This window comes from Arachis stenosperma, chromosome 3 (genome assembly GCF_014773155.1).
Source record: "Arachis stenosperma cultivar V10309 chromosome 3, arast.V10309.gnm1.PFL2, whole genome shotgun sequence".
Classification (NCBI taxonomy): domain Eukaryota; kingdom Viridiplantae; phylum Streptophyta; class Magnoliopsida; order Fabales; family Fabaceae; genus Arachis; species Arachis stenosperma.
The window spans coordinates 21,837,451-21,855,126 of NC_080379.1; the positions used below are offsets into that span (position 1 = coordinate 21,837,451).

General features: G+C 30.6%; 3 protein-coding genes across 3 annotated transcripts; all 3 read left to right on the forward strand.

Annotated features, from left to right (window-relative positions):
- The first annotated feature begins 446 nt into the window (after positions 1-446).
- On the forward strand, positions 447-1,865 carry LOC130967724 (zinc finger protein CONSTANS-LIKE 2-like). The gene is made up of 2 exons (XM_057892715.1): positions 447-1,249; positions 1,462-1,865. The coding sequence occupies exons 1-2, from the start codon at positions 761-763 to the stop codon at positions 1,516-1,518; spliced, it is 546 nt and encodes a 181-aa protein (XP_057748698.1). The 5' UTR covers positions 447-760; the 3' UTR covers positions 1,519-1,865.
- A 12,850-nt stretch (positions 1,866-14,715) lies between these two features.
- On the forward strand, positions 14,716-15,771 carry LOC130965657 (uncharacterized). Its single transcript, XM_057890419.1, has 3 exons — positions 14,716-14,802; positions 15,023-15,106; positions 15,208-15,771. Exons 1-3 carry the CDS (start codon positions 14,716-14,718, stop codon positions 15,769-15,771), a joined length of 735 nt encoding a protein of 244 aa, XP_057746402.1.
- Positions 15,772-15,958: 187 nt separating this feature from the next.
- Positions 15,959-17,222, forward strand: LOC130965658 (uncharacterized). The gene is made up of 2 exons (XM_057890420.1): positions 15,959-16,640; positions 16,732-17,222. Exons 1-2 carry the CDS (start codon positions 15,959-15,961, stop codon positions 17,220-17,222), a joined length of 1,173 nt encoding a protein of 390 aa, XP_057746403.1.
- The last annotated feature ends 454 nt before the right edge of the window (positions 17,223-17,676 follow it).

The following is a 17,676-nucleotide window of genomic DNA, read 5'->3' on the forward strand; positions in this document are numbered from 1 at the left end:
AAAGTAGTTGGAGAGATTTTAGGGGCAGTTACTCATTTGAATGAGTGCTTATCTGCCAGCTATTCTCCGTCCCGACTTCTTGGGAGTAAGTCGGGTTTGACACCGACTTCTAAGTGTGAAGGTTGGTGTTTAGTAAGGCTCGATCCTCTGGACTAGGCCTCTTATTTGGACCTGGGCCTTTATTATTGGGCCAGGGTAGGAACAGTTTTTATTTGATCAGTAGTTGTTTAAGATAATCATTGTTTATCTAACACTCTTTTTTAATATTTTATTCAAATAATAATAATTTGAAGCACGCGAGAAAGAAATATCTCGGAAGATAGCTAAAGGATAAGTAGATTAGTGTCTTATTTCCTAATAACCTGTTAACCCCAGTAAAAAATAGGCAGAATCGCAGAAAGAAAAACAAATGGCGGAAACCGAAAAACATTCCGATTAATATTGCTAATTCTTATTAGTCAAGTTACTCACTTATTTTTTCAATTTTATTTACATTTATTTGAAGTGATAGTGAAGACAAAAGAAATATCTAAATCAGATCAAACAGTAGAGAGAACAGAAGGGTGGTTCACTAGTTTTTGGGGCTGCTACGCAAAATCAGGGATTAATCAATTGATTTACTCTTTTATAAAAGATCAGACAACGTAACTTACAACTTTCCGTCTTTCTCCTTCTTCCTCCTTCACCCTTCAACGAAAACAATAAACAGAGAACAAAAAGAGTAAGATATTTTTCTAATTTGAGATTCAAGAAGGTGGATATGATGAAGAAGTGCGAACTGTGCAAGGTTAGGGCTAGGACTTTCTGCGAGTCGGACCAGGCTAGCTTATGCTGGACCTGCGACGCTAATGTTCACGGTGCTAACTTCCTTGTGGCTAGGCACTCCAGGACGCTCCTCTGCCGCGACTGTTACTCACTTACGCCGTGGAAAGCCACCGGCGCCGCACTCCTTAACGCCGTTTCCCTCTGCCACAGTTGTTCCAAGGGAGAACAAGAAAAACCGAAAGAAGAAGAGAGCGAAGGGGAGAATAACGACGAGACAGAAATCGACGACGACGACGACGACGGTTTCGAAGATGTGGACGGAGAAAATCAGGTTGTGCCTTGGTGCTCTTCCACCACCCCGCCGCCTCCGCCTTCGAGTTCCGCCGGCAGCGAAGAGTCGGAGTTCGGCGCTGGAGATGGTTTTGACCTGGCGACGTCGTTGAAACGACGGCGTGACGTCGACGCTTCAGATCGTGACCTTCAGGTTTGTTATGAACGATGAATGGCATTAGATTAAATAATTTCTTAAGAAAAAATGCGATAGATATTTTTAAATTTTGGTAACTGTTAAGTGAAAATTGTTTAGAAGTTTTGATTTATCAGCACTCCTTTGAAATTTGGGCGGAAAACGATGATTTCTTTTTCTCTCTTTTTTTTTTTTTTTTTCCGTGTGTTTCGTTTCTTTTATTTGTTTAGGAAGCCTCGAACGCTTCGATTTGTGAGCGGCGGAGGGTGGCAGAGGACCACCGCTGAAGTGGCTGGCGTGACGGTGGAGATTGAGGCAGCATTTGAGGTTGGGACGCTAATTTTAACGACGTCGTTGGCATGAAGATATTTTGAGCTCTTTGATTATTTTACTATTTAACTTGCTTTCTGATCTAGCCCGCTTATAACAGCACTGCTTACTTTTGACCAGTACTTAAAACTAAAACTATTAGTTCATTGACCAGCACTGCTTGTTCGTAGAACGGTAGAAGATTGACATTAGAATTTCCCTTTTTCTTCGTTCTCAAAATATAGATATAGATATAACATATAAATATGTATTTTGAAGCTGATGAATTAGTTGTATATGTCAGTGTATGCATGAATTAGTTGTATATGTCAGTGTATGCATGAATTAGTTGTTGCCAAAAAAATTATGTGATATCACTTTCTACTCCTGAGTGCTATGGGCTTATTTGTGTGAAATTTTATGAAAAAACAAAATTTTAAGCGATTTTTTAAAGATTTTTTAAAAAATAAAAATAATTTTATATTTAAATTTTTTATGTAAAAGTATTTTTTATTTAATAATTATGCTTAGTATAATTATATAAATATATTTTTATTTATTATGTTAAAAATATTTTTTTAAAATAAAATTTTTTTAAAACAGATATAAATTATAGTACTTTATTTTTATTATTAAAAAATATTTTTATTTTTATACTACTAAAATTTTCAATCACGTTTTATATATATTTATTTTTTATTTATATTTTTATTTTATTATTTATTTATGTTGATTTTATACCACTAAAATAGATATAAATATATATCGGACCTAATTTTTAGACCCTAATTTGACTTTAAATTCGACGAAACCTATATATGTTCGTACTACAATTATATCGAGTAAAAATTAGGTGAAAATCAAACCTTTATTAACAATTTATAAAAAAAAATAAAAACTTACTTGTTAGTTATTACGAAGAAGTTGGTAGTCAACGCTGAGCTTGAATCTATCCATAAATCATAATTCCATGCATCTTTATATTTTTTCTAATTTGACAATTTTTGTTAAAAATAAATGAATTAATTTATAATTAATATTACACAATATTAGTTATAAAACAAAGTTCAACACAAAAATATTAGTTATAAAACAAAGTTCAACACAAAATGTATTATCTTTTTGAAAGTTAACATGAGAAAATTTCCAAATCTCTAACAATTATTTTATATGAATATGACGAAATTTACTTAAAAAATATAATAAGTACTAACCAAATTTTGAAATTAAAGTATAATCACGAATAAATACTAATAACACCAAATATTTAGTCACATACAAATAACACAAAATATTATGCATTAGTCTAAAGTCTTATATTTCCTAAATACAAAATATTAACTTATAATCTTACATAGACTAATAACCAAAACATTAATATTATAAACAAATATAATACTTAAATTACATATAAAAATAGCCATCATTCATCAATTGATTTATAAATTGCTATTAGTATTGTGTACCAGTTTTTTGTGGTATGAATGCATTAGTAAAACCTACAAAATATATAAAATTACTCATTTTTCACATAAAATAATTACTCTAAAATTATTAATCACAAAAAATAAAGATACCATAAATATAACTTCAATAATCTTCTAACTACTATCAAATTGATGAAACTCTTGGTCTCCAACTCCTTATTTAGAAGGACATAACCAACTTTAAATGCATATCTAAACTTCTGCCATTAATAATGACAAAGAACTACAAAAGAGTGAAAGACATTAAACACACACCCATCTGTACTAAAGCATGACTCATAAACAACAGTTGAAATTAGGATATCTAAGACGTCACCGGCTATGAGAGAAAGAATCCTATTTTTGAAGCATTTACTTTTTACCAAGTCAGTATATCAAAATTTTTCAAGATCAAATATCTCTCCATGTCGGACTTACTTATGCAGTAGCCTTCTCTTCTTTTTGTTTTTTTTCATAGATTCACTTTATTTTCAAAAACGTCCTTAGCACCAGCCGAGATTTTAATATTATTATCCAAAATATTTTTAGATGAATCTCCACCATCCTTTCTCTCTTTATCATATGCAATCTCCTTTGCATAAAACTTATACAAGATATCCCATGTGAGTTTAACAAAATCAGTTATACTAGTTGATACTTCCTTGTCATAAATATTATCCAAACACTAAGAAAGATAATCGAATTTGTACCGAGAATCCAATACAACAGCAACAAGTGCAATGGATTAAATTTGTTAATTGGTCCCAATATTTATCATATTTATGCTTCATAAAATATGCCATAGTTCCTAATGTTAGTTGAGAAGCAATAAATGCAATTTCATAAACATATTTGTTTAAAGTGACATGCAAAGAAAATGAAATTCAAAGTTATCTCATAAAAATTTTTCAATAACTTATTGAATAATCTAGCATGTTGCCAATCAAATGGTGTAGGTGGACCAACTTTTTTTTCATATCCTTTTTAAATCATCTAAGAAAATCAGGTTCTTGATCATAAAGTCTATCAAAAGCTTTTTAAATTTTTTGACATGTTCTAACGTTAGATAGTAAAAAATTTCACCTAGTTGGGATATTCAAGTACACAAGACTTTAAATTCAATTAATTCAGTCTTAATGCATTCTTTAAATTTTTTAGTCCTTTAAAAAGAGGACTTAACATACCTACATCATTCTAATGCTTTGAGTGAAAATTTGTTACTTTTTAATTCCTTCATTCACTATCAAATTAAGAACATGAGCACATCTCACGTGCATATATTTTTCTCCACACACCAACCACCTCTTGCACATGATTTCTTTTAAAGGTAAGTAATAGCCCCATTATTTGAGCTTGTGGTTCTCTTGCATTATCTATTGTGATTATAAAAACTTTTTTAAGTCCTTACTCTCTCAAAAATTTCTCAATTTCTCTTTCTACTATATCGCCTTTGTGATTTTTAATTTGGCAGAATTTTGTAATACATCTTTTGTAACTTTCATTTTCATCAACAAAATATGTAGGCAAACTCATATAACCCAAATTTTGATTTAATGTCCAACAATCTGTTGTCAAGCAAACTCGAGCACATGACCTTGTCAACCATTCTTTTAACTTTATCTTCTCATCTAAATAAATTTAAAAGCAATCTCTTGAGACAATCATCTTAGATGGTATATAAATCTTGGCTCAAATTGATTTAATATTTTACAAAACTCAATCTCCTCAACAACTTTAAACTACATTCCATCAAATACAACAAACTCAGCAACAAATTTTTTACAATCTTTCAAGTTATAATCCTTAAAGACTTCGCATAGTTTTTCTTCTTCATCAATTTTGGGTATATAACCATGAAGTATCTCTTTTTTTTTTCACTTTAGTAAATATCCACTTATGAAAACTTTTCAAGTGCTTATTTAGAGAATTTGTGCCATGTTTAGTAGGGTGACAATTATATTTTTTCGGGCAATGATTACATTTAGTCTTGTGTTCTTCTTTTGTCTCAGTTAATGGAAGTGATAAACTCCTATTTTATGATGAATTTTAGGTTGAAAAGAGTGAAATTTATGAACTTATCTTGCATTTATTCATTAAAATTGCATGTTTTTGTGAATTTCTCCTAATTGTGCTTAATTGTGAAAAATATATTTTTTATGTTTTAAAATTGTTAGATTTAATTCACTTTTATCCCATTCAATGCCTTGATATATTTGTTTAAGTGATTTAAGGTTTAGAAGGAAAGAATAGCTTGAAGAAATGGAGAAAAAGCATGCAAAAGTGGAGGAATAATGAAGAAATGAAGTTTTAGAAATCTACCCAATTATGCGTACGCATGGCAGATGCGTACGCATGGTAGATGCGTACGCATCTCCTTGGATTTGTGTGTATGCATCTCTTTGGATTTTTGTGCGTACGCATCTCCTTCAATAAGAATATACCTAACTCTTTCAATCAGTGTTCTATTCATCTTTTCTGCCAAATCATTCAACTGAGGTATTTTAAGAGGTGTTCTTTCATGCCTAATGCCTTGCAGCTTGCAATACTCATCAAATGGCCCACGATACTTACCACCATTATCAGTATGAATACATTTAAGTTTTTTACCTTTTTGCCTCTCAATCGAAACTTGGAATTTCTTGAACCTTTTCAAAACTTGATTCTTTATCTTCAAAGCATAAATCCAAACCTTTCTTAACGATCATCAATAAAAATAATAAAGTAAATAGCTCAACTAAAAGACCGTACCTTTAAAGGACCACAAATATCAGAGTGCACCAATGCCAAGAAGTTTGTTTTTCTTGAAGGTTGATGCTTCTTTAAAGATAATATTTTTTGTTTGTCAGTAATTTAATGAGAACATTTATCCAACTCTACATTCTTCAAACTGGAAATAACATGCTTTCGAGCTAAACAGTTAAGTCCTTTTTCACTAATATGACAAAGTCTTCTGTGCCACAAGCTAGAAACATCTTTACTTTCAATCGCATGCACACTACCTTTTGCAATCATGGCATGCATTATATATGAACTTGAAGTACCTTTTTTTGAGCCACCACTAAGTTACCTTTAGTAAGCTTCAATTATCCAAAGTAAAAAATGTTTAGAAAATCTTCATTATCAAACCTTTTAACTAAAACCAAATTCAAGCAAACATCTGAAACATGTCTAACATCTTTGAGTAGCATCTTTATTCTCATATTAGTCTCAAGACAAACATCTCCTACACTAATCACCTTGGTCAAGCCATCATTACCCATCTTAAGCACTCTAAAATTGCCTGAATATAAGAAGTAAAGAACTCCTTTTTCAGTGTAACATGTATTGAGGCGCTCCTATCAATTACCCAGCTAAATTCATCATTAAAAATAAGATTGACCTTGTACTCATAATTAACAATGTCAACAATAAAAAGATCCACAATCATTACCACCATCTTCCTTCTTTTCTTACTTACCTTTGTTCTTCTTTTTCATAGAAAGCAATATTTTTGGACGTGACTCATTTTATGACAATAATAACACTCAACATTCTTGTATCTTGACTTGGATTTACTTCTGCTTTTACCTCTACCCTTTTGACCTCTGTTTTAATTTCTCCCCTGTTTTCTGTGACTAATATTTCAAACTATGATGAAGAATTTGCGTCTTCCTTCTTATCTCTTCATTTAAAATTCCACCTTTAATAACAAGTTGCATGCTCGCTTTACCATTCGAAGCAAAATTAGTCAGAGAGATACAAAATGTCTCCTAAAAATTCGGTAGAGTATTTTGCAACCACAATCTTTGAACCTCATCTTTCAATTTAATTCCCATACTTGGCAACTGATCAAGAACCTCTTGAAATTCATTCAAGTAATCTAATACTTGTGACCCCTTCTTGTGTCTCAAATTTATCAACATAATCAACAAATACAATATATTATTGTCATACTTGGAAGCATACAAGGATTCACTTTGATTCCATAAGTCATAGCATGAGTCTCATTAGCAATGTGATTGTAAATATTATCATTCACCCATTGCCTAATAAAATCACAAATTTGTTGGTGTTCAAACTCCTATTCTTCATCTGTTTTAGACTCTGATTTCTATGTAGAAAATATGAATAAATATAGATTTTTGACAAAAAATAAATCTTTCATTTTGCCTTTCCATAGATGGTGTTCTTGCTGAGTTTGATCGGTGTATAGCTCGTCTGTCGATGAATGTCTTCAAGCTTCTCGTCGGGATGAGTTATACGTCGGCAAAGAGAGAACAAAGGGATGGATACCTGCAAAAGACACTCTGACGCTCAAGTCAGTAAGTGTTAAGAGGTATAAGAATAATTCTATGAATATAGAATGTAAGACATGAAATAGAAGTTATCATGTGTTGTATATTATAATAATTCTATTAATATAGAATGTATATAGAATATATCTAGAATCTCTAGAATGTATAGTATATATAGAAATTGGTGCCTTTTATAGGCATAGAGTTGATGAATAGAGTTGATGGTATGACCGTTGATCATTAAGTCAGAATAATGGTCATTAAGTCGGTAATGAAGGTGTTAGTTACAGAATGAATGATAATTAAGGCCGAGTTATAACTCATAATGCACAATAAAAATCGAGTTATAAGGTGACGGATCATAGCCCCCAAGCTTTGTCTGCCGATCATATAATCCAGGCTAAGCTTAGAAAATAAAATGATTTATAATTCGGTTAAAAGATAAGTGAATAATGATATGGTGAAGTTTAGTCGGGTTATTATGTCGGACTTATTCAAAAAATAATTGAGTGATAAGAGTCATTCAATCAAGGTAGTTGTGTGGGGGATACTTTTCCGCTTAAGAACAATTTTAGCATTTGATTGTATGTGAACTGAAAAGTTCAGAGATAGATATCCATTGACGGAATCAATTGTATGATCCGAGGATATAATGGTTAATTGTCTTGAAAATTTTTTCGGCCCACAACAGCTTATTGATGAATTTCTCGCTCAAAGCAATTAGTTATTGAATATTTACAATTTATAGTGAAGATCATATAACATGAATAATATAAATTGAGAAAATGAATATGTCTAAAGTCGCAACATATATTGAATAATATATATTATAAAAGTAAAAGAGTTCAAAGTAGAAAACTATACCTTGAAAGTTGATAATTGTAGAGAAGAAGACGACATATATGAATGCCATACATTCCAAATGTGAATATCTGAATTTTGTTTTGTAGAACATGCTTTAATTTGATAATAAAGCAATAAGATAATAGTTATTGAATTATACATTTAGTATAATGTTTCTAGCAGTTACAGTATGACGAGGGATATTCCTCGTGCAATAATAGTAAATTGCTTGTTTAATTTTGGTTAAATTACACAGTTGGTTCCTATATTTTTAGTGAAATTGTAAATTGGTCCCTATACTATAAAAGTTTGTAATTGGGTCCCTAAAGAGAATTAAAATTTGCAATTTAGTCCTTACCGTTCAAAAAGTGTTGATTTAACAGAATATTCTCAGCATATGCTGAGAATATTCTGTTAAAATAGAGAATATGCTGAGAATATTTTGTTAAATCAAACACTTTTTGAACGACGGGGACTAAATTACAAATTTTAATTTTCTTGAAGGACCCAATTACAAACTTTTAAAGTGTAGGGACTAATTTGTAATTTCACTGAAAGTGTAGGGACCAACTGTGTAATTTAACCTTTTCTACATTAAACAAATAGCAACATAAAATTTAATAGTAAAAAGTGAATAGTATAACAGTTATATACAATTGATATATAATTAATTTTTTATGGGATCCAATTTTAAGATTTAAACTCATCATTACTGTCATTTAATTGTATAAATAAAACCACTACGCAATAAGAATATAGTACATAATAAAATAAAAATTCAATTGACATGGTTGTTACATGTCATTATTGTATAGAATATATATTGAGGTTTGAATATAAGTAATAAATCAGTAAATATTAGTTACACAAAATATAAATGCAAAAATATGTTGAATAAAATATATAATTTTACTTGTGTAAATTGAGAACTTTGAAAAAGAAAGCAAAATTGATAAGTGAGTTTGTGCTCGAATTGATTGAAAACCAAGTTTATTCTCGGATTGATTGAAAGCTGAGTTTATTCTCGGATTGGTTAATTGATTGATTACAAGATGTGAAATATTATAATACATAAAAGTGAAGCAGTTTGAATGTATAAAGTACATACTTTATAAAAAGTTACGATAGATTAAAATTTGATAAGAGGTATTAAATAAAATCTTAAACAAGATTGTTGAGATTGGTTCAAAAATTTGGATGTCATTCAAGTTTTATGAACCTGAGGGGAGTAGAAATTATTTTACTCGTCCTCACAGATGGCGCCAATTGTTCTTGCTGAGTTTGGCCGGTGTATAGCTCGTCCGTCGATGAATGTCTTCAAGCTTCTCGTCGGGATGAGTTATACGTCGGCAAGGAGAGAACAAGATGATGGATACCTGCAAAAGACACTCCGACGCTCAAGTTAGTAAGTATTTAAGAGGTATAAAAATAATTCTATGAATATAGAATGTAAGACATGAAATAGAAGTTATCATGTGTTGTATATTATAATAATTTTATGAATATAGAATGTATATAGAATATATCTAGAATCTCTAGAATGTATGGTGTACATAGAAATTGATGCCTTTTATAGGCATAGAGTTGATGAATAGAGTTGATGGTATGACCGTTGATCATTAAGTCAGAATAATGGTCATTAAGTCGGTAATGAAGGTGTTGGTTACAAAATGAATGATAATTAAGGTCGAGTTATAACTCATAATGCACAATAAAGACAAAGTTATAAGGTGACGGAATCATATGGTAATTAGTGTCATTCAAACTTATCATCCCAGTAAAATTATTTGCCTCCATCTTTCAAGCAAGTTATAATCAAATGTCCAAAACTGAATTCTGATGCTAAATGATAGGAATAAAAAAGCAAAATTTTCTACTTGTAAGAATTAGAAGAGTAATAATACCCACTCACAAATAAATGACAGCAGCAATAACACACTAATAGCAACAGAAAAAATGCACATTAAATCTAGAAATAGAGACAAAAATACATCAAGATTTTTTAATATAAAAAACCTCTTCAATGTGAGAAGTAAAAACTACGAATCACTAAGACTAGAAAAATAGCTTCACTATAATCAAAATAGGGTACAAGAGAGTCACAATTCACTGTACAAAATGTGCATACAACAAGACAAACAAATCAAAGCATCAAAGCTTACAAAATAAGAACCAAGAAGATGAAAATACCACAAAATAGAGCTGCTACTGTGTGGCCAATATCTCCAGCTATAAACCCCCTATTGAAGATCCGAATGGTGAAAACGAAGAACCAAGCGTCTGAAACACACTATCCAAATTTGAACTCAATCCAACGGTTAACAGAAGCAATTTTTTGTTTGTGCAAAAATGCTTTTTCTCTTTTCTTCTCTCCAGTGTTTGGTGTTTTCTCTCAAAATGAGACCTCTCTCACACAACCCTAACTCACCTCAGCCACTTCACTCTCAGTCAAGAGATTCTCAGATTTAGATACCAACATTTAGACTTTTTCTCTACATAAAAAGGAGTCTAAAAGCCCAACAAAAATCAACTATTAAACTTAATTATTAATATCAAATATATATTAGAATATAAAATACATATTGAAAATAAATTAAACAGTATTTATATTTATACATAAATATATAACGCCTAACTGTAATTTACACATAACATTTTTTAACTTATTAATAGTATTTATGCAGGTTTATTCAACGTGGATATGATTGGTGTAGAATCACTTGAATACCAAATTTTTTCTTTGATTTCTAAATTTTAATATAGGCAATTACTACATATTTGTAAATGTCGAATTTAAGACTGCATTTGTTTTTGTGGACAGGACAGAGACATAACACTACAAAAAAAAGGCCTATGGTCACGGTTTTTTACCGTGGCCATAGGTCTATGGTCACGGTTTTTTTATCTATGGTCATGGTTTTTATGGTCACAGTTTCAATTTTCAAAATCTGACACTTTAGGCCACGTTTTTTTACCGTGACCATAAATTATATGGTCACGGTTTTCACCTTGACCATAGCCTCTATGGTCACTCCTCCTTAAAATCGTGACCATAGAACCGTGGCCATAGCCTCTATGGTCATCCCTCCTTAAAATCGTGACCATAGCCCCACCTATGACTACGTTTTTCACCATGGCCATAGCCTCTATGGTCACCACTCCTTAAAACCGTGACCATAGCCCTATCTATGGTCACGGTTTTTCACCGTGGCCATAGACTCTATGGTCACCACTCCTTAAAACCGTGACCATAGCCCTATCTATGGTCACGGTTTTTCACCGTGGCCATAGACTTTATGGTCACCCTCCTTAAAACCGTGACCATAGCCCTATCTATGGTCACGGTTTTTCACCGTGGCCATAGCCTCTATGGTCACCCCACCTAAGACCGTGACCATAGCCTATCTATGGTCACGGTTTTTCACCGTGGCCATAGCCTCTATGGTAACCCCTCCTTAAAATCGTGGCCATAGACTCTATGGTCACCCTCCTTAAAACCGTGACCATAGACCATCTATGGTCACCCCCTCCTTAAAACCGTGACCATAGCCTTATCTACGGTCACGATTTTTTAAAACGATGACTATAGCCTGTTGTTTATGAGATTCAATTTTTTTAATTATAATCACATCCCAAAATAATAATAATCACAAAATAAATCTAAAAATAAGAAACTAAAGAAATCTGAATCATAAAAGTTTCATTATAAGATAAATATGTTTAATCTTTAGTCTAAACACAAATCTAAATAGAGTGGAATTTTTCCAATTACATGTAATACCTCAAAAAGTACATAACACATCAAAATATTACATTTACATAACTAATTAAGGTCATTGTAAGACCCATCCCATGTGATATTTGTATAGAACATATTTTTTTCATCACATCATGTCTTCCTGCATGTAAAAGAAATAAATATGTTAGATATCTTGCAAAAATAGTTTTGATGATGCAATACATATGCAGCAAAAGAAGGGAAACATTCATCTACAGCAACACTCAAGAATTATTCACAACCATCATTCACTTCAAACAGCAGCTATTGCAATAATGCAGCAGTAGTGATAGCTTAGACTTAGAAATTCATCAAAGTTATCACTACTGTACAAATAATTCAGAATTTGTTCATTCTAGCAGCAGCCAACACAAGAATAAGGCAGCAATAATACTAAGCAACAGCATCATATAAACCAGTTTAGCACAAAAGTAAAACAATAAAACAACAACATAGGATCAATAACAGTTTAAACTTAATCAACAGCACCAAGCAAACTAATTTAGCACAGGGCAGATCAATGAAGCAGCAGTAGGAAACTAAATTAGAACAGGACAAGTCATTACCAGCACAGGAAAACCAATTCCAGATAGAATAAACATCAGAGTTCAAACCTAAATCCACTACAAAATCAATTGACTACCTAACCACCTAATTCAACTAAGCTAACCTAATCAAACAGCAACCTAATATATCAAGATATTTGTTTCCATTAGGTGCTCTACTTTATTAAAGCATTACTATGCCACTCTAAGGATCAAGTACATCTCAGTAAAAATCTTATTCAGTCTAATAATGGAAACTGCAAATTTTACTCCATTAAAATATAACTCAGTCTAAAAGCCAGCATGACTTCTTTTTATTATTTCTAAAAAGCCATTCACGATAGCGTTTCCGCTTCCTCCTCGCGCTAGCGACGCTCCCACCTGAATCTTTAGTCCCACCTGAATCTTTATTCAGTTCTTGATTTATTTTTTAAAGAAATAATGGAAATCTCACCTTCTCTTGAGACTTGTCATGTGCAGCTACCAATATCTTCTTCAAACCTACCTTCCTGCCCAGTACTCTGAAGAAACAAAAAATGTGCCAAACTTCACCTCAATAAAGTTGATACAAAATTCTCATCATAAGCTTCAAAATTCAAATTGCAATATTAACAAATTGACTCATTGTTCACTGGTTGCATCATACAACAATATAAAAAAAATGTATATTTATATCTTTCTTCAGATTTTGGGAAAGGGGGAGGGGAGGGAATGTTCTTAAAATTGAAACGATAACATTAAAAACTTGTTTCACTAATTAGAATAAAGTAATAAATTAGCAAATTAGAAAACTTATATACTAAAACTATAAAAACCAGCCGCATTTAAAAGGAGAATGTAATGGGAGACAAGCATGAATGCATCATACATATAGTGCATGTTTGGGTGCCATTATTTTGATAAAAAAAGATCTTTTTTCAATGAAAAAAGATCTTTTTTATTTTGTAGTGTGTTTGGCAAATTTCTAATAGTAAAAGTAAAAGCACTAGAAAAAAAAAATCTTTTTTGAGAAGCTACAATTTACATCTTTTTTTAAAAGATCTTTTTTCTTTAAAAAAAAGATGTTTTGTAATCATTGATAGACAAAAATATCCTTACTAAAATTTTAAAAAGACATCTTTTACCCCCTTTCTTTCTTAAATGAATGTACTATACATTCAATGTCTCCTTCATGCCTTGAACCCCATAACCAAATTCCAACTCAAACCACAGTTCCTCTGGTTCGCATTACGTTGTTTGGAGAACCTTTCATCATAGTTTTTCAAATATCAGGTTGCATTGCTATGCTTTGGTTTATAATTTTCAAGACATATGATATTTGATATTAAAGCATTAATTTTTACGATAGAAACAATGTGTTGGTGCTGATAGACGGAAACTTTTAGCTGCAAAAGTCCCCTGCCAAACCATATATTGTGCAACACTTACAAACTCAAATATATGAAAAGTTAATTAACTAATTCATACAAAACTAACGCAACTTTTATTTATTTATTTTTTTTGCTATAATCATACGTGATATCTTTTATTTTTGTTTTTATTTTCATAGATGAAAATTGGAATTATATTTTATACAGTGTTGATCTTGGTTTGATGTTTGAGATTTTTTAGGATTCTGTATCTAATATTTTGGGAGCATTATTGTGTAATATTTTGCCAGATTCACTATTGCAAGAATCATGTAATATTTTGAGATAAAATCTTTAATGATTTGATATAAAATATAATCATATATAAATATAAAAAAATATACTAGTATCAAAATATAAAAAAGTAAAAAATCTGAAATGATTTACAAATAAAAACATAACATATTCGTTTAGCTTTTGTGAAATATATATATATATCTAAAGGTTGAAAGTTAAAATATTATTGTTTTTCTACACACTCAACAATAAATCATCAGGTTCTTTTCTTTTACCCTTTCTTCTTCATATTGTTATTATTATAAGCTTCGTATTTTTGTACGTTATTGTTATTTGCTTTATTTTATTTCTTTTACCATTTTTTTCATATTGTTATTATTATTTACTTTCTTTTCATATTGTCTCTGTCTTCATATTACTTTACGTTATTATTATTTGTTTTTTTATTTTTTTTTATCATTTTGTCATTATTATTAATTTATTTGTGATTTTTATTTGGTTTTTTATCATAGTATTTTATTTTATTTAGTGTGTTATTATATTCACAATTATTATTTATATTACAATTTATTTTATTAACGTTATACATTATAAAATTTGATATAATTTATAATTTATATAGTATGGCTCCAAAACTAAATCCAAGAAGAGGTTCTAGTCAAGTGAATATTGAAAACGAAGATGCAACAAATGAAGGAGAAGTAGAAACTGTAAAAGCAAAATGAGATGATTGGAATACTGAAATATTTTTGACTATCTGTGTGGAAGAGATACGAGATGGTAATAGACCTAATAAATATTTCAGCAAAATTGGTTGAAAAAATCTACAAAAAAAATTTAGAGAGAGAACAGGACTCCTATATGTGCATAGACAACTAAGAAATAGATGGGATGCTCTTAAGTCTTATTTTCAATTATGGGCTAAATTAGTTGGACAAGAGACTGGTCTTGGTTGGGATCATGAGAAAAAAAACAGTGTTAGCTTCTGAATCTTTGTGGACTGATAAGATTAAGGTATGTTAATTTTGCATTATAAAAATAATACAATAAGTTAATTTTATCTTTAAAATTTATTAAATATCTTTTATATTTATTCTTTTGCATATTTTAAACAGATTAATCCAGAATTCGCTAAGTTTAAGAATGAAGGTCCTAAATCTTTAGATAGGCTTGAACAATGTTTCAAGGACATCGTAGCTACTGGTTATAGTGCTTGGGCGCCATCAGAAGATCCAAATCCTGAAGAATTTAATCAGAACAATGAGGGTTTCGAGAGTGGAGGTGACATGAATTATACAAATGAATTTATTGAAGAAGACATTGCAAATTATACAGTTGTTCAAAGTCCTACTAGAGAGAAAAGAAGGAAGACTTCTAACAAAAAAGTTGAGAAACGAGCTGGAATAGCATCTAGATTACAAGACTCACTTGATCGTATTTTGGTTGGTGTGGAGTCAAAAGCTGCAACTAAGGGAGATGATCCTTACTCCACAGAAAATTGCATCAAGTTGCTACGCAAATTACCTGGTCTAGAACCATATAGTCCACAGTTCTATTTGGGAATTAGATTAATGGCTAAGCCACAATATAGAGAAACTTTGATTGCATTGAGTGATGATCCCAATCAACAATTTGGATGGCTAGAATCTTTTAAATTAGATGACATGAACCGTCTTTAAATTTTATTTTTATTTTTATTTTTTTCTGCATGAATTCTTATTATCGTTATTGTTGAACTTTAATTTAGTGACAATGTTATAATTTGTGTTTTGATTTTATATTTTAGAATTCTATTTAATAATGACATTGTGAATAGTATTTTTTGCTTTGTTATCTTATTTTTCATGTTAATTTAAATTATACAGGATGAGTGATTATGAAACAGATAATGATACTGAATATGAAGAATATGAAAAAGATTACGAATCAGCTGCTATATTAGCTATTTGTGGAGTTGCCAATTATTACTTGCGATATGTCCTCAAACAAGAGAAAAGGACTTCAAAACTATCAGGATATCAATGGCTATTAGAATTAAAGGAAGGGAATGAAATGCGATTTTTTGAACAATTTAGAATGAGAAAACCAGTGTTTAACCGTTTATGCAATGATTTGGTTCTCAATTATGGCTTGAAATCTTATAGAATGATAGAGGAGCGATTTCAGCATTCAGGTGAAACTATATTTCGTCAATGTCATCATGTTCTATCATGTGTGAAGAAATTGGCAAAAAATATTATTAGACCTATTGATCCTAGTTTTGGAGACACACCTAAATATATTATGGATAATGATAGATATTGGCCATATTTCAAAGATTGTATTGGAGCTATAGATGGTACGCATATAGCCATTCATGTTCACCAAGATGAGCAAGTGCGATTTATTGGTAGAAAAGGAAATACTACAACAAACGTAATGGCTGTGTGTGATTTTAATATGTGTTTTACATTTATATGGGCTGGTTGGGAAGGTTTTGCACATGATACAAGAATTTTTATGGAGGCTCTTCGAACAAAAAAGCTAAATTTTCCACATCCACCAGAAGGTTAGTTATGCCATTTAAGTTTATTTCGAGGTTACATTTTTTATCATGATAATATGTGGCTTGATTTTTGTATTTTTTTAATGTATTTCAGGTAAATATTACTTAGTTGATGCTGGTTATCCAACTTTTAAGGGATTCTTAGGACCTTATCGTCATACAAGGTATCATATTCCACAATTTAGACTAGCACCAAATTTTAGATCAAACAATGAAAAGTTCAACTATTGTCATTCAAGTTTAAGGACAGTAATTGAAAGGACTTTTGGAGTATGCAAAGCAAGATGGAAGATACTACAAAACATGCCATTAAGAGCCAAATTTGAAACCCAGCGTGATATCATTGTTGCATGTTTCACTCTTCATAATTTTATAAGAATGATGGATTCTGATGACATAAGTATTTTGCAAAAGTTTGAAGATATTGTTTCGTTACAAGCCAATGAAGATGACAGTACTACTGTAAGAAATGGATCAACAAATTCTGAAATTAATAAATGGAAAGAACCAACACAAGAAGATGTTCGGGCAATAGAAGAAATAAGAGACAATATAAGAGATCAATTATCGGATCAAATAAATTAGTATAAATAATTAGTTTTCTTTTATTATTATTAATAAACTCTTTTATGATTGAATGTCCTTTTAAGTAATTTTATTATTATAAAAGTACTTTTGTATTTTTGTATCCAAACAATAACATCTTTTAAATAAGTACTTTTAACTAAAGTATCCAAACATAAAATCACTTTTACTTTTGTAAAAGATCATTTAAAAAAGGGATAAGTACGATTTTGGTCCTTAAGGTTTAGTGCCAGAATCGAAATCGTCCCTCTTGTATTTTTGGTATTAAAATCGTCCTTATCGTTTTTTTTCGTATTAAAATCGTCCTTTTAAATAAAATTTTTTACTTAATTCCTAAACTACCCCTATTTTAATAAATAAAATAAAATTTTAAAATAAAATAAATATAAAATAAAAAAAGAAAGAAAGGGATCAGAGAGGCGGGGTGGGTGGGGACTGGGCAGAGAAACAAAGA